The 24,698-nt window shown below is 41.7% G+C and overlaps 1 protein-coding gene across 1 annotated transcript in view; it reads left to right on the forward strand.

Annotated features, from left to right (window-relative positions):
* The first annotated feature begins 9,019 nt into the window (after window positions 1–9,019).
* Window positions 9,020–24,698, forward strand: part of RBSN (rabenosyn, RAB effector) — a 29,939-nt gene continuing 14,260 nt past the window's right edge. The window contains exons 1-7 of the mRNA XM_070738316.1: window positions 9,020–9,105; window positions 16,289–16,583; window positions 18,128–18,268; window positions 19,196–19,296; window positions 22,149–22,194; window positions 22,282–22,443; window positions 24,244–24,485. Of these exons, the coding sequence (XP_070594417.1) occupies window positions 16,424–16,583; window positions 18,128–18,268; window positions 19,196–19,296; window positions 22,149–22,194; window positions 22,282–22,443; window positions 24,244–24,485 (852 nt within the window). The 5' untranslated portion in view covers window positions 9,020–9,105; window positions 16,289–16,423. The remainder of the gene's footprint in view (window positions 9,106–16,288; window positions 16,584–18,127; window positions 18,269–19,195; window positions 19,297–22,148; window positions 22,195–22,281; window positions 22,444–24,243; window positions 24,486–24,698) is intronic.

A 24,698-nucleotide genomic window follows, 5' to 3' on the forward strand; every position in this document is an offset into this window, starting at 1 on the left:
ACATTGTTTCCTATGGGAAACAATGTTTCGTCTTACGAACCTTTCGTCTTACGAACCTCCTCCTTGCACCAATTAAGTTCGTATCATGAGGTATTACTGTATATATACAAATACAGTCGAAATTTCAAAGAGACAGTAATATATATATATTTAATAAGAATAAGAATTTTTTAGGTAGTTTATTAACTACAAATCCAAAGAAATTAATAGGGAAAACATATAAATATATGATTGAATATAAAAATATAGATTTGACTCTCAAAGATAATATGATAAATTGGTGTAAAAATATAGGAAGAGAAATTGACGTAGAAACATGGGAGAAAGTTTGGATCACAAATTGGAAAATGACAAAATCAGTTTCTTTAAAAGAAAACCAAATCAAGATGTTTTATAGGTGGCATCTCCCACCAAATAGATTTGCCAAAATGTTCCCAAATACATTCCCAAAATGCTGGAAGTGTAAAAAGGAAATAGGTTCTTATTACCATCAATGGTGGACCTGTAATAAAGTTAAGATATATTGGAAAATGATAGAAAAAATGTTAAAAGAGATTGTACCACAAGAAATAGAAAAAAACCCAGAATTTTATTTGTTAGGCATAACTAAGCAGAATTATAAAAAAAGATATTTTATATTTAGATGTTCATATCTTAACAGCGGCCAGGATAGTTTATGCACACAATTGGAAAGGGGGGAAATATCCCCCAAAAAGAAGAGGTAATTAAAAAAAAATTAGACTGTGCAGAGATGGATGTGATGACAAGAATGTTGAATGACCAAGAAGAACCTGAATTTTATACTATTTGGAATAAAGTTTATAAGTGGATAGATAAAAAGAACAACAAAAATTGAATGTTATGATAAATGTATGAATATATCAAAGTGATTTTATATTTTTTTCTTTTTTATTAACTTAATTTTATATTACTATAATGTTTGAATAAATATCTTCTTTTCACCTAGATTAAAATGTTGACTTAAGAATTAAGAATATATTCTTTTTCTGTATTAAAATCAACTTCTAAGATGAGAGGGGCAATTGTAACCCCTACTATGTGTTAAATATCTGTACGTTTGTGTGTGAATTTTATGAAAAATCAATTAAGTCTTTATTAAAAAAAATTCTCTAATAGAAAGTAAAAATATGATCTGTTAGTAATAAAAGTGGGTTTGTTGTAAACTGTAATATAACAGGCTAATTATAAAAAATTATTTTAAAAAAACTGCCTATCACAGATTAATTGTCCTATCTGATAGAAAAGAAACATGCCTTTATTCATATGTGTTAACTGCACCACCTAGTGGCATCATAAAATTACTTTCCCACAAACAGCTTGTAAAATAATAATAAGATTTGTGAAACACCTGTTTAAAAAATTTCTTTGGGTTCAAGATATTTTCAAATCTATGCTCTTCTCCAAAAGAATGTTAGATAGTGACAGGATTTACAATGTTTCTGAAAGATTATTTCAGAGTTCATGGTTTGTGGATGGGTATCTTTGATGTTGAGTATTCTGGTAGTCCCCTGATATTTCCTTTTCTATTGCAGTGCAAATAATTTCTGTCAGTTAATATTTCCTTTATTCTGGGAAGGATGATGATGATTAGTGTATGGCATCCTTATATATGAAAAAATAATAAAGAAAATACACAGCTATTTATTAAGCCTTAAAATGGAAGAACAAGTGAAAGAAATCATGATAACATGGGCAAAGAACTCTGGATATACAGTACAATAGATTTTGACATACATATACAGTACTATGCCAATACTGCCATGCTGCTGCAGAAGTTGGTGATAAATTAATGGCTTACCACACTATCTATAGAAGACCTGAACTTGGGAAGGGTGAATACCAGGAGGGGCCGGAAGTGAGGAAAAGACTAGCCATGCTAGCACAATCTGCCTGTCAGCGACTACTTCAGCTTCAACCACAACAACACAAGAGCATGCAACAGATTTAAACTTAATATTAACCGCTCCAAACTTGACTGTAAAAAATATGACTTCAGTAACAGAGTTGTCAAAGCGTGGAACTCATTACCGGACTCCATAGTGTCATCCCCAAGCCCCCAACACTTTACCCTTGGATTATCTACGGTTGACCTATCCAGATTCCTAAGAGGTCAGTAAGGGGCGAGTGCAAGTGCACTAGAGTGCCTTCCGTCCCCTGTCCTATTGCTCTCCTATATCTCCTATTCCTTTCTTCTATTCCTATGTCTCTTCTTCTATTCTTTCATTGATATGTTCTATTACTGTATCTTCTTTTCTATTCTTTCATAGATATATTTTACTATGAGTGTCTCCTCTATAACCTTCATCATGTATTTAACTATGTGTATGTGTGTGTGTGTGTGTGTGTGTGTGTATATATATATATATATATATATATATATATATATATATATATATATATATATATATATATGTAGATTGTTCTGAGTTCGGGTTTTGCCCTGTGTAATGTTTTGCATGTCTATGCGACGTTTCGGCGAAATCACATTCACCATCTTCAGGCTGTAGTTCCAATCTTTGTGTTGTTTTAAATGGAATGTTTGCAACTGACATTTCTTCCTAGTATGTAGTGTGGGGGTGGAGATTTGCTTTGAATGTAGCAAATAGATTGGGTGACCACGTTTCAGTGATCTGATTGGTTGGTGTAATCATAGTTATTAGAAGGAATGATATGGAGATTTTTTTGAGGTGTTTTGTTTAAGGCTGATTTCCAAATATAAAATTCTAAAATCATAATTATTAGAAGGATTGACATGCTGATTATTATGAAGTGTTTATTTTGTTTAAGGCTGGTTTCCAAATGTCTGGCAGGCGGGAGGTATCATCTCTTTTATTTAGACAAAGGGGTATTCTCTCAATTTCGATAGCTTCTAGAGAAATTCTTCTATATAAATTCTCTCTTTTGTGGAGTAATTTAGTTTTTTCAAAGTCATATATATATGTTTTCGTAGATTTTCACGGGTATATGTATGTAGATTGTTCTGAGTTCGGGTTTTGCCCTGTGTAATATTTTGCATGTCTATGCGACGTTTCGGTGAAATCACATTCACCATCATCGGGCTGAAGTTTCAAGCTTCGTGCTGTTGTTACAACAGCACGAAGCTTGAAACTTCAGCCTGATGATGGTGAATGTGATTTCACCGAAACGTCGCATAGACATGCAAAATATTACACAGGGCAAAACCCGAATATATATAAATAAATAAATAAATAAATAAAAATAAATAAAATCTGACTGGACAATGTGACAAGTTTGTGGGTGGAGGGCAAGGGATGTGAACTTTCAACTGAGTGGGAAATTCAGATTGAAGTTTCCCTATGTAGGCACCAGCATGGCTCCGGAAATAAATTGGAGCTTTGAGGAATACTTTGACTCTGAGTCTGATTTAATTCGGATGTTATCTGGAGTCTTGACAAATACATTACAATGTACAGTGGAACCCCGACATACGAGCAGCTCTACTTACGAGCTACTCGAGATACGAGCTGGGAGAGTAGAGAAATTTTTGCTCGACTCACGAGCTTCCATTCGGGATACGAGCCGAGAAGAGCCGGCCTGGCTTGCTTTGCTTCCGAGCTGATGCAGAGCCGAATAAAGCGTCACGCCCCTCTGATGCTTTCGGCGGCTTCCGAAGCGATGCTGGGCTCTTTTGCCGCCAAAAGCGTCAGGGGGGGCGTGACGCTTTATTCGGCTCTGCAAAGCAAACCAGCCTGGCTCTTCTCCGTTCGTATCCAGCGCTTGGTGAGTCCTTGGCTTCTGCTGGGGGTGGGGGGATCTGAACGCTTTCTGCTGGGGGTGGGGGGATCTGAACGCTCTCCCTGGCTGGGAGCACTTTCGCTGCGAGAGAGGGCTTTCCCGAAAGGGACGGAGAAAGCCCTCTCTCGCAGCGAAAGTGCTCCCAGCCAGGAGGCTGCGAGAGAGGGCTTTCTCCGCCCTTTCGAGAAAGCGCGCCTATCTGAAAAGATCGCCGCCGGTCTGGTGGGGTTTTGCAGCAACCTCCGAGCAACCTGGGCTCGGAGGTTGCTGCAAAACCCCACCGGACCGGCGGCGATCTTTTCAGACAGGCGTGCCGATTCTCCGCTTTTAGCAGTGAGCGGAGAATCGGCGCGCCTGTCTGAAAAGCTCGTAGCCGGCATGGGGGGATGTTCCATGCCGGCTACGATCTTTTTAAACAGATGCGCCGATTCGCCGCTCACCCGGAGTGAGCGGAGAATCGGCGCGCTTGTCTGAAAAGCTCGTAGCTGGCATGGGGGGGATGTTCCATGCCGGCTACGATCTTTTTAAACAGATGCGCCGATTCGCCGCTCACCCGGAGTGAGCGGAGAATCGGTGCGCTTGTCTGAAAAGCTCGTAGCTGGCATGGGGGGATGTTCCATGCCGGCTACGATCTTTTTAAACAGATGCGCCGATTCGCCGCTCACCCGGAGTGAGCGGAGAATCGGCGCGCTTGTCTGAAAAGCTCGTAGCTGACATGGGGGGATTTTCCATGCCGGCTACGATCTTTTTAAACAGATGCGCCGATTCGCCGCTCACCCGGAGTGAGCGGAGAATCGGTGCGCTTGTCTGAAAAGCTCGTAGCCGGCATGGGGGGATGTTCCATGCCGGCTACGATCTTTTTAAACAGATGCGCCGATTCGCCGCTCACCCGGAGTGAGCGGAGAATCGGCGCGCTTGTCTGAAAAGCTCGTAGCCGGCATGGGGGGATGTTCCATGCCGGCTACGATCTTTTTAAACAGATGCGCCGATTCGCCGCTCACCCGGAGTGAGCGGAGAATCAGCGCGCTTGTCTGAAAAGCTCGTAGCTGGCATGGGGGGATTTTCCATGCCGGCTACGATCTTTTTAAACAGATGCGCCGATTCGCCGCTCACCCGGAGTGAGCGGAGAATCAGCGCGCTTGTCTGAAAAGCTCGTAGCTGGCATGGGGGGATGTTCCATGCCGGCTACGATCTTTTTAAACAGATGCGCCGATTCGCCGCTCACCCGGAGTGAGCGGAGAATCGGCGCGCTTGTCTGAAAAGCTCGTAGCTGGCATGGGGGGATTTTCCATGCCGGCTACGATCTTTTTAAACAGATGCGCCGATTCGCCGCTCACCCGGAGTGAGCGGAGAATCGGCGCGCTTGTCTGAAAAGCTCGTAGCTGGCATGGGGGGATGTTCCATGCCGGCTACGATCTTTTTAAACAGATGCGCCGATTCGCCGCTCACCCGGAGTGAGCGGAGAATCGGCGCGCTTGTCTGAAAAGCTCGTAGCTGGCATGGGGGGATTTTCCATGCCGGCTACAATCTTTTTAAACAGATGCGCCGATTCGCCGCTCACCCGGAGTGAGCGGAGAATCGGCGCGCTTGTCTGAAAAGCTCGTAGCTGGCATGGGGGGATTTTCCATGCCGGCTACAATCTTTTTAAACAGATGCGCCGATTCGCCGCTCACCCAGAGTGAGCGGAGAATCGGCGCGCTTGTCTGAAAAGCTCGTAGCTGGCATGGGGGGATTTTCCATGCCGGCTACGATCTTTCTAAACAGATGCGCCGATTCGCCGCTCACCCGGAGTGAGCGGAGAATCGGCGCGCTTGTCTGAAAAGCTCGTAGCTGGCATGGGGGGATTTTCCATGCCGGCTACGATCTTTTTAAACAGATGCGCCGATTCGCCGCTCACCCGGAGTGAGCGGAGAATCGGCACGCTTGTCTGAAAAGCTCGTAGCTGGCATGGGGGGATTTTCCATGCCGGCTACGATCTTTTTAAACAGATGCGCCGATTCGCCGCTCACCCGGAGTGAGCGGAGAATCGGCGCGCTTGTCTGAAAAGCTCGTAGCTGGCATGGGGGGATTTTCCATGCCGGCTACGATCTTTTTAAACAGATGCGCCGATTCGCCGCTCACCCGGAGTGAGCGGAGAATCGGCGCGCTTGTCTGAAAAGCTCGTAGCCGGCATGGGGGGATGTTCCATGCCGGCTACGATCTTTTTAAACAGATGCGCCGATTCGCCGCTCACCCGGAGTGAGCGGAGAATCGGCGCGCTTGTCTGAAAAGCTCGTAGCCGGCATGGGGGGATGTTCCATGCCGGCTACGATCTTTTTAAACAGATGCGCCGATTCGCCGCTCACCCGGAGTGAGCGGAGAATCGGCGCGCTTGTCTGAAAAGCTCGTAGCCGGCATGGGGGGATTTTCCATGCCGGCTACAATCTTTTTAAACAGATGCGCCGATTCGCCGCTCACCCGGAGTGAGCGGAGAATCGGCGCGCTTGTCTGAAAAGCTCGTAGTTGGCATGGGGGGATTTTCCATGCCGGCTACGATCTTTTTAAACAGATGCGCCGATTCGCCGCTCACCCGGAGTGATTTCACATTTTAATGTATATAATAAAAAGAAAAAACGACAACTGGTTGGGTTCCAGACTGTGCTAATAAAAGCAGAGTTTACGAAGTACAATGGCTGGGTTCACTTGTTGGAAGAAATATCCAGTTCCAGTTACAAGCTGGGAATAAAATGCAGGCTGATTGGAAAGAAAGATCCTATTTATTGGCCAACATACTAACAACTAACACACAACAGACTAACAACTAACACACATACAGCGTACAGTTCTGGGCCAGCTGACCAATCAACTGGGCAAGTGAAAGGATTCCTATATGGCTCTGTAACTTTGAAGTTTGGAATTTGTGCGATATGGGCTTTGTGGTCTAGAGGGTGTTGGGTAATTCTTACTGCAGCTGATTTTCTCGATCATTACATCTTTACATACATCATCAAGCAAACAAAAAGGGGAAGTGAAAGAGAAAACCATAAACACAACAAAAACAGACTGTACATAATCCACTCCACCCCTACTGTCTCGTTGACAGCTTAGCTTAAACTTATCGGTTTATCATATGGTGAATACTACCAGCGGATACTATTTGGACATACGTATAACCAGTTTTCCAATAATTTATATTCTTCAATCCACTTTTCCCACCTGCTCACAAATATAGTCAATTATTACAAAATTCTTAAATACTGTAAATCTAATATTTTAAAACCCTTTTAAACTTATTCACGTCTTTAATACAGCTTCCTTCCCCCCCCCCTTTTTTCAATCCATTCGTACAGTTCTTTCCATATTTCATAATACTTTGAATTTTCTTGGTCTTTAAGCTCCATTGTCATCTTATCTGCTTATGCACAATCAAGAATCTTTTCAATCAAGCTTCTTTCGGATGGTGTTGTTTCCTGTTTCTAATATTGTGCAATATTTATCCTTATTGCTGTTGCTATGTGTTGAATTAAATAGTAATGTTCTTTCTTCAATGGTTTTTTTCCAAAATGCCAAGTAAAAATATTTCCAGTATCAATTCCAGCTTTTACTGTATCATTTCTTTTATCCAAATTTGTGTTTTATGCCAGATTTTTAAAATTTGGGTACATGTCTACCACATGTGGAAATAGGTTCCAGTTTTATGACCACATCTCCAACAATTTGGTTTGAGGTTCATATACATTTTTCCTAGCCTTGCAGGTGGCTTCCTCTTTCAATAAGCTCGGTTTCTCCTTAATTGCCAGCATCTGCAGTTAGCTTCTTGCTACAATGTTTTCTTTAGGTGTCTGGCTGGAATGTGGAATGGGCTTTAATCAGGTTCTTTTTAAATTAGCATCTTGGTCTTTGGGCTTTTCTGAGACTTCCTTATGGTTAATATTTTATTTGGGATTGTGGGAAAGTGATTTCTTCTTACACATTCAGTATGTAAAATCAACACTAAACACACATCACTAGAAGTGTGGTGCGAGCTGGGTCTATGAGTTCCTCTAATCTGCTCTATGACCACTACTTCTGTGTAATAAGGATGTGGCTATGGTGAAAAATCTTCCCCTTTCTCCACCTGCAGCTTTATGAATCACAGCCTTCCAAATGATCCACAGCTGGCCTAATCCTTGTTGTCCTGCATTTGGCTGTGCTTGTTTCACATGATGAGAATTGTAGCCCAGGGCATCAAAATGTTACGGGGTCCTATCAGGTTTGAAGCTTTAAAAGTTTAAATAAGATTTGTCAAACATGTATAGGATAGTAGTAGTCTGTATACACTAAAAGAGGACAACAGGAGAGGGACTTATGCACACCCCTTACAGACCTCTTAGGAATGGGGTGAGGTTGACTTTAGACAGTCTAAAGTTAAAGCTTTTGGGGTTTGGGGAAGAAACCAGAGTCAGGTAGTGCATTCCAGGCATTGATCACTCTATGAAAGGAAAGTTTTTTTCAAGTCAGCTTCTCCCTAGTGTGCTCAACTGCCATTTGCCACAATCAATTTGAATTTTTGCAGTAAAGTGTGATGTTTGGGAAGTACTTTTCCAAGAATTTTGCGCTTCCCCCCCCCCTTTCCACGCAGCATTATAACTCCTGAATTTTCTGGTGGCCTCCCTTTGAAAAAAATAGTTCTTCAATTGTATTATTTATTAATTTTATTATTTAATTTTCCGATGTCAACCCAGGTCCTGCGTTAGTGGAGTTACAATGAGCCAGACTGTTGTTACCGAATGATTTTGTGCTGCCTTCTTCCACTGGAATGTATTTTCAAGAAAGGAAGGGAGGGAGGGAGGGAGGGAAAGAAGGAAGGAAGGAAGGAAGGAAGGAAGGAAGGAAAGAAAGAAAGAAAGAAAGAAAGAAAGAAAAATAAATACAAGCATTCCTCAATTGCACCGAACGTAGTTGATCCAAGTGAAATCCATCCAGATTTCCAAATCTGGCCTATGCAAAAAATTACAATTCCGTCCTCCAAGTGCTGATCATGAGTTTTGCAGGCCGAAATCTAGCAGGACGCCCTCCCCAAAGGCGGACACCCCCACCTGCCCCCCATGGACTTTTCTCGCAACCCCACAAGCAGCCAAGCCAGACCAGCGCGAGCGGCCCAGGGAGCCGCACCCTCCGCCCTCCCACATCGACTGCTCGGCGCTCTTTTCCGCCACCTCCGCCTAGGCCTTCTTCTTCCCATCGGCTTTTCCGCGATCGACAGCCCCGCTGCCTTGTTAAAGGAGGCCCGGTCGCTTCCTGGGTAACCGGGGGGCGGGATTGGATCCCTCGGCCGTTTGGGGCCGCCGCCGCCTCGGTGAGGCTGAGGTGAGAGCGTTGCGCCCCACCCTCTCCCCCGCACTTATCTCCCCTCTGCTGCGGCGCGTTTAGTCGGAGAGGGAGACCTTTCTTCTTCTGCCGCCCTTCCTTGCCGTCCCTTCTCGCTCTGCCCGGAGCCTGGCATCGTTGGGGGCTTTCTTCCCCTTGCCAGGCAGCTTGCGGGTTCCGGGATTCCGCAAAGGAGGCTGTCAGCCGCTCCGGAGACTTTTTTTTCGGCATCTCTACTGAGATGTTCGGGTTGCCCTTTGCCATCCCAGGAGCCATTTCTGCTCGCCCTGCATCGTCCCCGCCCTTTCTAATGTTAACATGACAGAAGGAGAGTATCGGTGCTTCCTACCTCTTTTTGCCCGACGGGTTGGGTTGGGAGCTTGGTAGTGGAAAAACAAGGATGAGTCAACGAGCAAGTCTCCGTCCTTGGGTCGGAGTGACATGGCTTCTGTCAAATAACTTTTTATCTTGCAGTTTTTGGATGGTAGACATAAGGCTGCTTTGGAGGAAAGGGAGTCTTTTCCCTTTTGTCTCAGGATTGGGTGCCTCGACTCTCTTGGTTCATAAAAATCAAATTGGGGACTTAAATCCAAATGCAAAAATAGTAAATGAGCGTAAAATATTAGATGTACCGTAAAATAACCTTAACAGGAGACCGAAATAGATCTATACTAGTCTCCCTTCATTTTCAAATTCAGCAAAAATATATTACATACCTACATAAATACCTCTTTCTCTCTTTTCCTTATATATGTGTGTGTGTGTGTGTGTGTGTGTGTGTGTGTGTTTCTGTTGGATTAAAAAATTCAGCAAAAACGTGATACATACATACATACATACATACATACATACATACATACATACATTAGTTTTTGGTTTGTATTGTATAATGTATTGTCTGTTTTTGCTTTTACCGGTATGTATTTTTTAAATGAATACAAACTATTTTTAAAAAAAATATGGACTTGGAAAAGGCAAGATTTAGTGAATTACCTTAAAAAAAAACCTCATTCCTAGTGTGAATATAAGATGCCAGCATAGAAGACTGGAATAGCAATAGAACCTAGATTTATAGACAGCTTTATACTGCTTTACAGCCCTCTCTAAGCAGTTTACTAGAGTCAGTGTATTGCCCCCAAAAGTCTTAAGTCCTCATTTTACCCACCTTGGAAAGGATGGAAAGCTAAGTCAACCTTGAGCCAGAATGAGGTTGCTTTAACTGTACTGTTAACTGAATTTCTTTTGTGTTTTACTTTCTTGTGTTCTATTTTAGATTATTAGAAACCTTTTTTAAAAAAAATCTGGTTTTAAGAATGCTAATTTTGTTTTAGTCTACAGGTTTTATTCCCCCACCCCTCCCATAATCTGCCAGTGGTCTGCACTATAATGTTGGCATTCAGATCGCATTTGGGGGGAAATCTGGATGCCTCACCAAAGGACGTTTGAATCTAAAAGCTGGTCACACCTTATGTAATTTTTTTTAAAAGACAGAGGCTTGATAATAGGAGATGAGTGTTGTGGTAGGCTTTGCATTATATGTACATCAGTCACCGTGGATGGGGTATGTGTGATATTCAGAGGAAGTTGAGGCAGCTAATGATAGAAAAATTACAGAATAGCATGGTTCCTTTTTATAATACCTTAGGCCCATGGTGGCTAACTTATGAAACGTGTGCTGGAAGTGGCATCCAGAGCCATCCTGCGCAGGACATGGAGCCTCTCTGGTTCCTCTGTGCTGTTCCTGTTCACACATGCACCGGCCAGCTGGCTTTCATGCGTGTGGGGCTGGCAAAACCTGGAAGAGTAACACTCTGGTACATATGCGCACGCTGGCATCCAAACTTCCAGGTTTCTTCTGCACGCAGGAGCAACAGCCAGCAGTTCATCAGGTGCATGTCAGTGACAGAAACTAGAAGTCCGGGTGCCAGTGCGCGCATGCATACCGGACTACCGCACTTCCGGATTTTGCCAATCCCATGCGCAAAGGCCAGTGAGGCCATGCAGTCCAGATGGGATGGTTTGTTGTGCCATTTCTGGCACACAGGTGGCACATGGTAATCCACCACTGACTTAGATATTTAGGATTCTTGTCTTACAGGCCTTGCTTATGAAGATAACAATTTAACTTTTTTCTTTATGTGATCTTTATATTCCTATATAGCAACAAAGATTGTTAGGCGATTGGAGGCTAAAATATGAAGAATGGTTGCAGGAATTGGGTATGTCTAGTCTAGTGAAAGGAAGGAATAGCGGTGTTCCAATATTTGAAGGGCTGCCACAGAGAAGTGGGAGTGTCAACCTATTTCCCAAAGCATCTGAAGGCAAAATGTAAATGGAGAGAGAGAACCAACATAGAACTAAGGATACATTTATTGATAGTGAAAACAATTAATCAATCTTGGCTCCAACCTGTGGGTGTTCCATTATTGGAGATTTTTTAAAGAAGAGGCCAGGCAGCCATTTGTCTGAAATGATATATGGTCTCCTGCTTGAGCAGGGGATTGGACTAGAAGACCTCCAAGGTCCCTTCAAAGTCTGTTATTGTGTAATTTCCCGCTTGTGGCATATTATGCTAGTGACTTATTAAATGTTAATTTTTTGAATTATAAGTTTATATGACTGGTGATTTGGCCTGGACAATTTTCTGAATGTCACTGTTATTTCCTTCAGGCAAGTTTGGACACCAATAGTCCTCGAGTTACGACTGCAGTTGGGACTGAAATTTCTTTTACTGACCATTGTGATTATAAGGCATCATGCCATTTAGAGATGGTACTCCTCTTTGCTGTTGTTATACAAATCCCATCAGTTATAAACCAAGGACCCACCCTCACCCAAGCTCTTCCTGCTTGGGACCTTTTAGTCCTGAGCCTGTTTATTTATTTTATTCATTTATTAATTTAATTTATATGCCGCCCAACTCCCTAGAGACACTGTATGGCTTACAGCAAAAATGTAAGGGAAGTCTCTTATTATGTTATTCATAATAAGGGACTTCCTCCCCTTATACTCCCTCCAACCTACTCTCCTCTCCTCCCATCTCTGCCCTTTTGACTACATTTACATCCTGCCTAAGGGGCACTAAGAGCCCAAGAACTGATCTCTTTGGGGACTGCTTTTTACACTAATGGTTCAGGGTTTTCTTGGCTTACCATGGCTCTAGAATTGAAAGAAGCCCTTGGCCTGCAGTGGAGCATCTGCCCGAACCCAGGAGTATGGTGTGAAGCTGTAGCTGCTCTAGCCCTGCCTATCAGTTATTAAGAAGTCATAGCCCCCATCAGTGTTCCCTCTAATTTTTTGGGGGGGTGGGCGGAAAAGTATAGTGTCTGAGCGGCAGTCCCTTCGGGACTGGGCGGCACAGAAATAATAAACAAACAAACAAACAAATAAAGAAACAAATAAAAAACCCACCCTGTTTTGCCTCAGAATTTCAAAATAAAATACTGTACTGTGTGTCTATAACAGTGAGCTCATAATAGGGCAACTCTATCAATATCAAAATGCCACTTAAATAGTTGAGCTAGTTTCACACTAGATTTTGATTTTCTTTCTCTCTTCCTTACTCCCATTCTTTTTCTTTTTCTTCCTTCCTCTCTTTTTTCTATCTGTTTCTCTCTCTTCTATGTTTCTCATTCTCCTGTGGCTTGATTGATTTATACAGGGTTTTTTTGCTTTTAAAATTGTCTTCTTTTTCATTTCAGTCTCTTTTTTTAATCTAAAGGAAACACTGTTTTCTGTTTCTTTGAATTTAAGCCTTGCCTTTTATCAGCTATCTCAGTTTTGTACTCTTCAAATCAGATAGCATAGATAATGATTTGAGGAACTTACTCTTTCAAGTATCTGGATGGTGCCAGTTTGGGAATGACTGTTAATGTGCTGCAAAATTTAGAGTGGCTTCCAAAGATACGTAAAAAGAATATTCTCCCTTACTGATGAAAGATTTAGTGTACATATTCCAGAACAGAAATATACCGTATTTTGGGGGGTATAAGACACACCTCCTAAGGGGTATAAGACACACCTTTCCTCCTTAAATAGGCTGAAAATTCAGATGCATCTTATACTCTGAATGTAGCTTCCCCCTCTCCAGCTTTTTCTTTTCAGCCCTAACCAGGTGCTAATGATCTTCCCAGCTCTTACCTTACATGTTTTTTCATGGTTACTCTCTGCAAAGAATATTTTTCAAGCCCTAAGTCCTTGCAGGTTTTTTTTCATTGTTCTACTTGCTCTGAATGTTTCTTTCCAGACCTAACCTGGTACTAATGATTTTCCCAGCTCTTACTAGCTTGCAAGCTTTTTCATTGTTACTATTTCCAAATAATATATTTTTTAAATAATTAATTAATAATTTAATAATAATAATAATTTATTAGATTTGTATGCCGCCCCTCTCCGAAGACTCGGGGCGGCTCACAACAAGCGATAAAACAATATTGTACAGGCACAAATCTAATATTAAGAAAAAACTAAAAAACCCTATCAATTAAAAACCAAACAGCACATACATACCAAACATAAATTATAATAAGCTTGGGGGAAAGGTGTCTTAAATCCCCCATGCCTGGCGGTATAGATGGGTCTTAAGTAGTTTACGGAAGACGAGGAGGGTGGGAGCAGTTCTAATCTCCGGGGGGAGTTGATTCCAGAGGGCCGGGGCCGCCACAGAGAAGGCTCTTCCCCTGGGGCCCGCCAGACGACATTGTTTAGTCGACGGGACCCGGAGAAGGCCAACTCTGTGGGACCTTATCGGCCACTGGGATTCGTGCGGTAGTAGGCGGTTCCGGAGGTATTCTGGTCCAATGCCATGTAGGGCTTTAAAGGTCATGACCAACACTTTGAATTGTGACCGGAAACTGATCGGCAGCCAATGCAAGCCACGGAGTGTTGTAGAAACGTGGGCGAATCTAGGAAGCCCCACGATAGCTCTCGCGGCTGCGTTCTGCACGATCTGAAGTTTCCGAACACTTTTCAAAGGTAGCCCCATGTAGAGAGCGTTGCAGTAATCGAACCTCGAGGTGATAAGGGCATGAGTGACTGTGAGCAATGACTCCCTGTCCAAATAGGGCCGCAACTGGTGCACCAGGCGAACCTGGGCAAACGCCCTCCTTGCCACAGCCGAAAGATGATGTTCCAATGTCAGCTGTGGGTTGAGGAGGACGCCCAAGTTGCGCACCCTCTCTGAGGGGGTCAGTAGTTCCCCCCCAGGGTAATGGACGGACAGATGGAATTGTCCTTGGGAGGCAACACCCACAGCCACTCCGTCTTGTCTGGATTGAGTTTGAGTTTGTTGACACCCATCCAGGCCCCAACAGCCTCCAGGCACCGGCACATCACTTCCACTGCTTCGCTGACTGGACATGGGGTGGAGATGTACAACTGGGTATCATCCGCATATTGATGATACCTCACCCCATGCCCTTGGATGATCTCACCCAGCGGTTTCATGTAGATATTAAATAGCAGGGGGGAGAGGACCGACCCCTGAGGTACCCCACAAGGGAGAAACCTAGAGGTCGACCTCTGACCCCCCACTAACACCGACTGCGACCGACCGGAGAGGTAGGAGGAGAACCACTGGAGAACAGTGCCTCCCACTCCCAACCCCTCCAGTCGGCGCAGAAGGATACCATGGTCGATGGTATCGAAAGCCGCTGAGAGGTCAAGAAGCACCAGGACAGAGGACAAGCCCCTGTCCCGGGCCCGCCAGAGATCATCCATCAACGCGACCAAAGCAGTTTCCGTGCTGTAGCCGGGCCTGAAACCCGACTGCTGGGGACCTAGATAATCGGCTTCTTCCAAGGACCGCTGGAGCTGGAGTGCCACCACCTTCTCGACAACCTTCCCCATAAAGGGAAGGTTGGAGACTGGACGATAGTTGTTAAGTACGGCTGGGTCCAGGGAGGGCTTCTTGAGGTGGGGGCGCACAAGCGCTTCTTTATAGAGTGATGGAAAAACTCCCCTCCCCAAGGAAGCGTTGGTAATCTCCTGGGCCCAGCTCCGTGTCACCTCCCTGCTGGCCGAAACCAACCAAGAGGGACACGGATCCAGTAAGCAGGTGGCAGAACTCACAGCTCCAATGGCCTTGTCCACTTCATCAGGTGTCACCAAGTCAAACTCCTCCCAGGCAGATGGACAAAGACGTTTAGCCCCAGTCACCTCGACTGACTCATTGTCAGCCGATACTGCTATGCAATTGGAGTCGAGTTCAGCTCGGATCCGAGCGACTTTATCAGCGAAAAATGAGTTAAATTCCTCAGCACTGCCCTGCAAGGGTTCCCCAACTCCCCCCTGATTTAGAAGGGAGCGGGTTACCCTAAACAGGGCAGCCAGGCGGGATTCCGCTGATGCAATCAAAGCAATTAAAATTATTATTATTGTTGTTATTATTGTTATTATTATTATTATTTATTAGATTTGTATGTATGGGATAAAATAATGAACTGAAGCTGACCAGACTAAGGACGCTAGCCAGATGAATATCTGGTCAGCAGATTCTTTTCCCTATTTTCCTCCCCCAAAATTAAGGTGCGTCTTATACTCCAGTATGTCTTATACTCCGAAAAATACGGTACTCTATTTCAGAGACATGGAATCTTCTTGGGTTGGGACACACTGGAATTTTGAAAGCATGTGGCTGATGCAACATGATTGTTAAGACTTACTTATCCAAACATTGTTAAGGCTGTTCTATTATTACAACAGTTAAACAGTCAAACAAACAAATTATTTGTTTACCGAAACATAATGTATCCCTATATAATACTTCTATAATCTTAGTGAGGTCTACAGAGAAGCAAAAGGCACCATAGTAAACATATACAATAATACTGTAAAGGTGGTTTTACAGCATTCCAGCCTCATATTTACTTAATTTGTAATAAAAATTTTAGGAATCCTGGTAGGTTTTTAAAGGTTTTATCTAGGGCATCTTGGCAATTAGTCCTTTGGGAGTTGGGCAACATTTGCGTTGTCATCCTTCAGTCTCGAAAGACCATGGTATCATCGGGCGACATATAAATTTAATGAATAATAATAAAGTAATAATCAATAACTATATGAGAACCACACTGGCTATCCCTTGGTTTTCTGAACTAAACCATTAAAACATGAACGCATTAGACAAAATATACTTACCAAATCAAATAGTTTCTCCCATTTAAAGCTATTTTTGTATCTGTTTCAGGGGAATGCTTTGCAGAAAAGACAAGAACAATAACTATTTCCTCACTGTATGTCCACTTCTTTGCTTATGGCATACAGTGCTCCATAGCAACTGAGATTTGGAGAGAAGCAATAACCTCAGGCGCCTTGGACCATTATGGCAACAAGCTACACACCTCCATTTGATGATCCTGGGGAGGTGAGAGAGGGTTTTCTATGTCCCCTGTGTCTGAAGGATCTACAGTCTTTTCAACAGCTCCAATCTCATTATGAAGAACATTCAAGCGAAGACAGAGATGTTAAAGGACAATTAAAGAGTAAGCATTCTAGTTCCTATTATGTATGTAACATGCATCTAACGCACAAATAACAGGATGCTATTTCCTTTGGTACAACTATGATAAACCAGAGTGCCTGAAGAATACAGAAAAACACTGTATCTAGTTATCTAATACAAGGACAGTTTCCGGTTTCTCCCGCTCCCACTTCACTCAGGAATGTGTGAACGTTTGCATGCGTGTTGCATGCATGCTTAGTACTTTAAAAAACTGCATGTGCAGAAGCAAAAACCAAGATGGCGGCACCTATGGCGCTGCCAAGAGAACTGTCTTGGATGTGGCAGGCCTGGGTTGCTGTTGGTTCCAGTGACCCAGACTGCCAAGTTACTACCAGTTCTATAGAACTGGTCCGAACCAGGAGGAACCCACCTCTGATCTGATACCATGATTTTGAGAAACCAGTATAAATTTATTAATAATTAATATCAATTTAGTGCTGTTTACTACATAACATTTTAGTCACATGACATAGTTTCACAATACATATTAAAGTTTCTAAGTTAGTGTGTCTGTCTGTTCTGAAGACCCAGACTAAGTCAAGCTAGCTCTAACTAGTAAGTCTTGCTGATTTCCATGGTGATTTTGACGCATTGAGGTTCATTATATTTTCAGACACTCAGAGTCATCCTTGGGAATACTCTGATGGGATCCAGTGTGGCATGTAAACAGCCCTTAGTCATCACACAATTTCAATCACAGGGTGCACAACTTAGTAACAAGAGCTTAAGAATAGTAGAAGCCATAAAGGTGAAAATAATTGCAATATGTTTATATGCTAATTATTGGGCATTTCCCTGCCCCCTCTTTTAAATAACGATACAGTTAGAAAATACAAGGACCATGTCTTTGAACTGTTAATTTTTTTGACTTGTTACAAGTTATTTCCCAGTTCTCTGAAGGCTGTTAAATGCGTCATTGTTTTACCTTTAAAGTGCTCTTGCCTTCTGCTTTGGCCAGTGTTCTATTGCACAAATTGCTTCCTGAATTAAGTCTATAACCGGGTACAAAATATTCCTGTGAGCTGCCAATAATTGGGCTGCTTGGCTAATTGATACATTTATATTCCCAACAGGTCAGACCAAGTAGATTTCTTTTCCCAGGGTTGTACTTTATGGGAATATTTGTAATTCTTTTCATATTCATTTCCTCCCCACAAATTGTAGAATAACGTATATCCCATTCCTATGGGAGAGCAGAAAATAATGCTGTGATATTTGCCAGTCTCCATTTTGCCATTTTAGCTTGTTCGTCTAGAAAATGCAACCCTGGGTAGTGGTGGTGGTTGTTTTTAGCATGTTTTAAAGACATGCTATTTTGCACTTAAATTTTCTCATCCAACCGAAAGGGCAAATTGGATTTAAAAATCCTGGCCAGTCCATTCTGAAGAGTTCTGAAAATTGCAAATCGGGTGAACTACAACCTTGCCCACGCTGTCACAGTTGCAACTGTAAGGAAGCAAGCCCTAACTATTACGTTTAAATATATAAACAGAATTTTTGACATCCACCATTTTTTTTTTTTAGGTCTTGTTCAAAAAGCCAAAAAAGCAAAAAATAAACTGTTGCGACGAGATGATGACCGAAGTGATGGAGGGTCTCAGGAACGATATGAAGGCTACAGTTATGGTGGAATGGATCCATATATGTGGGAACTTGAAGAATTAGGTAACCAATGAAGAAATCTTCATTTGAAACAAGGGTAGATAGCATGTTACTCTCCCTAGTTACTGATCTCTCTAATCTAAAAATAATAAAGCTGTGAAAATGTTAATAATTACAGTTAGCTGGATATTTTTAACATCATAGGTTTATTTTTATATTGTATATAAATCTATATAAATACGCTACACTAACTTGATCTGAGAGAGAACCAGTGAATTCTGAGAAGATATGTAGCATATTGTGTTATGAAGATAGTTTGTAATAGATAATGAATTTGTACAAATGTATGTATTCATTTGAGGCTAAGAGCAAAATGGGCTCAGCACTAGCAATAATTAACACTAGAAGAAAATTCCATAATGGAAATACGTCTTCTGAAATACCATTATATTATAAATAAGAATAGTATTTTATCAATGAATACTAAAATACAGAGTATTAATACTTAGAGCATGTTTATATAACATATTAAACCATGTTGAATATAAAGTATGAACGCCAGATTATATGGCAAACCACATTTGGCTGTGGGTTTTTTTTTAACTGCAATACCGAAAATTATTACCCTGCATATACAGTGGGGCAAGATAAATCCTTCCCCAAGTTTCTTTGTTCCCCTCAATACCTACTTTTCTGTATCATTTTCTTGAAGGATTATGGCTGCTTAATTAGTTGGATAAGTAAAGAAATAATATGTTTATGTTCTAAGTCACAGTCTGGGTTGGTTGGTTACTATGCTTGCTTGGTTACTCTATCCATTGTTCAGCTAAATGGCATTGTGAATGGTCCACGAGCTACCATTATTTAATTCTGAATTTTAAACTGACTAGCAAATTTGATAGAAATAAGAACATGATAAACTGCCTGTTAGCTGAATATTTATGATTGAATTATTCTGTCAAGTTTCCTAACTGGATTATTTTATATTAGGTGCTGTAAGGAGTCATCTTTCTGATTTTAAGAAACACAGAGCAGCCAGAATTGATCACTATGTTGTGGAAGTCAATAAATTAATAATCAGGTTAGAAAAGGTAAATAATTTGTAGCTTTAAAGTTTTTACTTTATTTACTTTTTACTAAATTTACTTAAAATATTTAAATAAACATATGTAAGTCCTTTTTTTTCAATTATTAGCTACTGTAACATTTCTTGTTATGTTTATTATTATGTTATTTGTTAAAGGTGAGGTGCTGTTAACAAAAAAAATGTAATAGTGGCTGAAGAGATATTAAATAGATTGAATTGATTCTGGAAAGAAAATTGTGATCTATAATTTACTTTAATTAAACATCCTCTAAGGCACAATATACTTTTGATCCTTGTTGTTTGCTTAAGTCTCACCCACCATTGATATATAGCAGTCTAAAAAGCATAGTAATAAAATTAATTGGCAGAAAAAAATGCCATCTAGTCCTACTTTAACTTCTCTGAAGTGTCCTATTAGTAGTACTGCTATTAGTTAGACCAGAGGTCACCAACCGGTGGACCACAAGAAATTATTGGTGGTCCGCATAGCACTCGGGTGGAAGAGCTGCTCCAGGACGACCAAAGGGCCAGTCCTGCGACTAGAGTTCTGGAATATGGGACAACCAGGCAGCTTATGGTAGGGCTGGAAACTCCAGTGTAGAGGGAGGTACGTGCAACTTTGCAGGTAGTGCAATGTCCAAGGAGTAGGGCAGCCCTTGCCGGCCGGGAGGAGGTAATGATGCTGTTGCGGCAAGGGATTGTGGTGACCTCATAGGCGGCCCAAAGCAATGGGTGTTGGTGAGAAAGATGAGAGAGAGAGACAGAAAGAAAGAACAAGATACAGAGACGGAGTAAGAGAGCGAGAGAAAGAAAAGAGAGGGAAGAGCGAGATGAGAGAGAAAGAGAGAGAAGGGGAGCGAGACAAAGAGGAGAGAGAGAAAAAGGGAGAGAAAGATGAAGAGAGAGAGAGATGATATGACGGTATTTTGTTTTTCTGTGGGAAATACCAGTCAAAATGGCTCTTTGAATATCTAAGGTTGCAGAAACAGGTGGCCAAGCTAAGTATCTGAAGGACCCCATGCCAGGGGCTTCAGCAATATAAACTGGATTTATATTAGTGGTCTGTGGGATTTAAAATGATGAATTAAAGGGTTAAATAAGGTTCGGGAGGGAAGTGTGTTTAATAGGAAAGTGAACACAAAACAAGGGGGCACAATCTCAGGATAATTGGGGGAAAGATCAGAAACAACGTAAGAAAATATTAGTTTACTGAAAGAGAAGCAGATGCTTGAAACAAATTTCCAGCAGATGTGGTTGGTAAATCCACAGTAACTGAATTTAAACATGCCTGGGGTAAACATATACCCATCCTAAGATACAATATAAGAAATAGTATAAGGGCAGACTAGATGGACCATGAGGTCTTTTTCTGCCATCAATCTTCTATGTTTCTAATTTAGTGGTCCCTGGGGTCCAAAAGGTTGGTGAGTTAAACTGAGAAATTTAGTACTCCCTTTCTGGTCTAAATACTATACAATAAGGAAGTAAACGGAATTCGAACATAATATACAGTGGAACCCCGACATAAGAGCTGCTCTACTTAAGAGCAACTCGAGATAAGAGCTGGGAGGGGAGAGATATTTTTGTTCTACTTACAAGCCCAAATTCGAGATACAAGCGGCAAGGAGCTGTCTCCTGAAGCCAAACGCTAACTTCCGCGTTCGGCTTCAGGAGACAGCTGCGAAGCGGCGCGCGTGTTTTAAAAGGTTGCAGCCGGCCTGGGGGGCTCGGGGGGGTGCTTGCAGCTTTCTTTCTTGCTCTTTTTCTTTCTCTCTTTTACCTTCCCTTCCTCTATTTCTTCTTTTCTTTCTCCTTCCCACCTTCTTCCCTCCCTCCCTCCCTTCACTCATTCCTCTCTTACTCTCCCCTTTCATAAGTTTCCTTGCTTCCTTCCTCTGTTCCTGTCCCTTCCCCCTTTCTTTCTTTCTTTCTTTCTTTCTTTCTTTCTTTCTTGCTCTTTTTCTTTCTCTCTTTTACCTTCCCTTCCTCTATTTCTTCTTTTCTTTCTCCTTCCCACCTTCTTCCCTCCCTCCCTTCACTCATTCCTCTCTTACTCTCCCCTTTCATAAGTTTCCTTGCTTCTTTCCTCTGTTCCTGTCCCTTCCCTCTTTCCTTCCTTCCTTCCCACCCTCCGTCCATTCATTCACCCATTCCTCTCTTGATCGCTTAAAGCCGGTCCCTGGTGCAAAAAGGGTTGGGGACCTCTGTCCTACAGGATTGGGTGGCAGAGAAGTTGAGCATATGTAAATTTAAAAGTTTAAGAAAGTTTACAAGTTAAGTGAAAGAAACTTCATTATTCATTTATATGTACATGTACATTTCTTCATTAAAAACATGTCTTTCTGCATAATTTAGACTAACTTTGTGAGTTTTTTGAGGGCTGGAACCAATTAAAATTATTTACATTAATTCCTATGGGGAAAAGTCGTTCGAGATAAGAGCTGCTCGACTTAAGAGCCCAGGTCCGGAACGAATTAAACTCGTATCTCGAGGTACCACTGTACTTTCTTTAGTAAAGTTAAAATTTACTTTTTAATTAGAAAAATTCAAATATCTTCTCAATTTTCATTTTATAATTTGTTTTCCCCCTGTTTTTCCTATTTAAACCTTGATCTTTAAAACAAAAAGACTTCGCTGATTTTTAAAATATTTTTCCTATTCTCTCCCGCCGCCCCAATTGTTTGGACACTATTAATCTGATGGTCTATTACTAAGGTTACATAAAAGTGATATTCAGGGAAGACATCTGATTTTTGAAGAAAAATGGTTAAAAACAGATTTACCTGAAGTAATGTGACAAACTGTACTGTAAAATTGGTATGTCTATCTAATTCTTGGTCATTTTCATTTGGTCAGCTTACTTCCTTTGACAGAACAATTACAGATTCTGCAAAGATAAGAGGTAAGCGCAAAGAAGAAACGCCTTTGCTAATATTTTCAACTAAGATTTCATTAATGATGTCTAATAGTTTATCATGTCTTATTGCAGCAATAGAGAAATCTGTCGTGCCTTGGGTTAATGATCAAGACGTACCCTTTTGTCCAGACTGTGGTAACAAATTCAGCATTCGGAACAGGCGCCATCACTGTCGCCTCTGTGGGTCTATCATGTGCAAGAAGTGCATGGAATTGGTCAGTCTCCCATTTGCAAGTGAGTACAGTTGTTAGAGCTAGAAGTGCCCCAACTCTTAATTTTCAATGTTAATCATATTTTGGCTTACTATCGCTCAAACATTATTATTATTATACTATGAATTGAGAAAAAATGTTGCTGTGCATATTTGTTCTGCCGGCGTGTCTCAACCGCCCGTAATTACAGGGTAATTAGTCCAGGAAGACAGACACCACATGATAAAAGGAAAACCCAAAAGGTTTTATAAACAGAAAAACAGAAACAGCTCCCTTTTTAAACGTCAAAGGGATTTTCTGGCACACACAAGGCACAGGTTAAATGCAGTCCAATTGCTCACCCAATAACTGGGAAATTGAGTCCAATTCTAAACTCCAGAGAGTCCACACACACCATCCTGAAGAGCAAAAACCACGATCTTGACAAAACAATGAATCAGATAAACTGCCATGAGGCTAAAACACCAGGCTGCACTTTTATCTGTAGCACTAATTACAGCAGCCCCACCCAAGCACAGGTGGCCTAATTTTCTCTTGTAATAATCCTTCAGTTGTTGTCTCCTATGCATCACTCTATGCATGCATGGATGTGTCATTAATTCTTGTTCAGAATCCAGGGATGATATAAATGACTGATCTCCTCCTGGGCTGTCTGCAAAACTCCCCTCTTCCCTGTCACTCACACTTCCTTGGTCAGAGGAGACTTCGTCGGCAGAATCTACTGGGAGCAAAACAGGCCTGCAGCATGTGGATGTCTCCCCCACATCCACCTCCACATTCCTTGGGGCAGGAGCTGGGCCAGAGCTAACCACAACAATATTAAGAGCCTCAGTGCAGTGGTTAGAGTGCAGTACTACAAGCTACTTTGGGCTGCCTGCCGGCTGCCTACAATTTGGCAGTTCAAATCCCACCAGGCTCAAAGTTGATTCAGCTTTCCATCCTTCTGAGGCGGGTAAAATGAGGACCTAAATTGTTGGGAGCAATATACTGACTCGGTAAAACTGCTTGGAGAGGGCTGTAAAGTAGTAAGTCTTAAGTGCTATTGCTATCTTGGTCTCAAAAATGAGTAATTATCTTCTGCCCTGATGAGATACCCAGTTAAAGCACTAGAGGAAATTTTATATGGATTGGCAGACATGTTTTTATAGCAGCATAGACAACAGCCAATTGTTACCTTCCAAATACACAGGATTTTTAGCGGGTTTATTTTTGGGTGAGAAGAAGGCTAATAGCCTCTCCACCCACCCACCCACCCCCGCAGAAGAGCAGTTTGCAACTCGAAAATTGCATCTTATTCTCGCATGATTGGGAGAATCATGATTGTGTCTTTAAATTTTTGATATTAAAATGCTAATTTTAGATGTCAGGATTTTTTCCAGGTTATCAGTAGCTATTCAATGCTATTTTACCTTTTAAAAACTTATTTCCAAAAGGTATGAAAAAAAAGATGAATCCCTCCCCCCATTTGTCTTCTTTCTATGGCTTTTAGAAGTCTCATGCAATAACTAAAAAGTTTCTTCACGTCAAAATTGAAATATTCCATTACTACAGTGCCTGTTTAGTAGGTAGATTTCATGATATGTGATGTTATGTAAATATTTGCATTTACTTTGAATATAATATTTTACAGTTGTACAGGAAAAAGCATTTTGATTGATATCTTTGTAGCCGCCACCTTTTAGAGTTTCATTGCAGTTCCTGTTTTTACGTGTAAATTGAGGTGAGCAGAACTGTGCGTTTGAAGCTTAAGTGTTCAAGATAAACGTTCTGTGAAAAAGGACAATTACATTGTGTCAGTTATATTTTGTTGGTCTCCTTTCAGGCAAGCTTACTACTGCTAGCAAGGAAGTCTTGGCCTCTCACACTAGCCCCAGCTGCTCACCCAATAGCATCCAGGGCTCTCGAAGAGGTAGCATCAGTAGTTTAAGCAGTGTCAGTTCTGTTTTGGATGAAAAGGATGATGATCGAATCCGCTGCTGTAGACACTGTAAAGATACACTGCTCAAAAGGGAACAACAGATTGATGAAAAAGAGTTTATACCAGATATTGTGAAGCTATATGAGGTAAAATCCATGGAGAGGGGTGCCATATAAATCCAATCAATCAATCAATCAATCAATCAAATGACTGAGATCAAGGCTTAAATGAGATAATAATTGTAAATTATATAATAATTTTATGGGAGTAAATCTAAGAGACTAGAAACTGTTTATATTAAAAAGAAAACAGTAAGTTTGTTCATTGATGATAAAATTTGGTTTAACTTTGGTGATTAG

The sequence above is a fragment of the Erythrolamprus reginae genome, chromosome 2 (assembly GCF_031021105.1).
Source record: "Erythrolamprus reginae isolate rEryReg1 chromosome 2, rEryReg1.hap1, whole genome shotgun sequence".
In the NCBI taxonomy this organism is placed as follows: domain Eukaryota; kingdom Metazoa; phylum Chordata; class Lepidosauria; order Squamata; family Dipsadidae; genus Erythrolamprus; species Erythrolamprus reginae.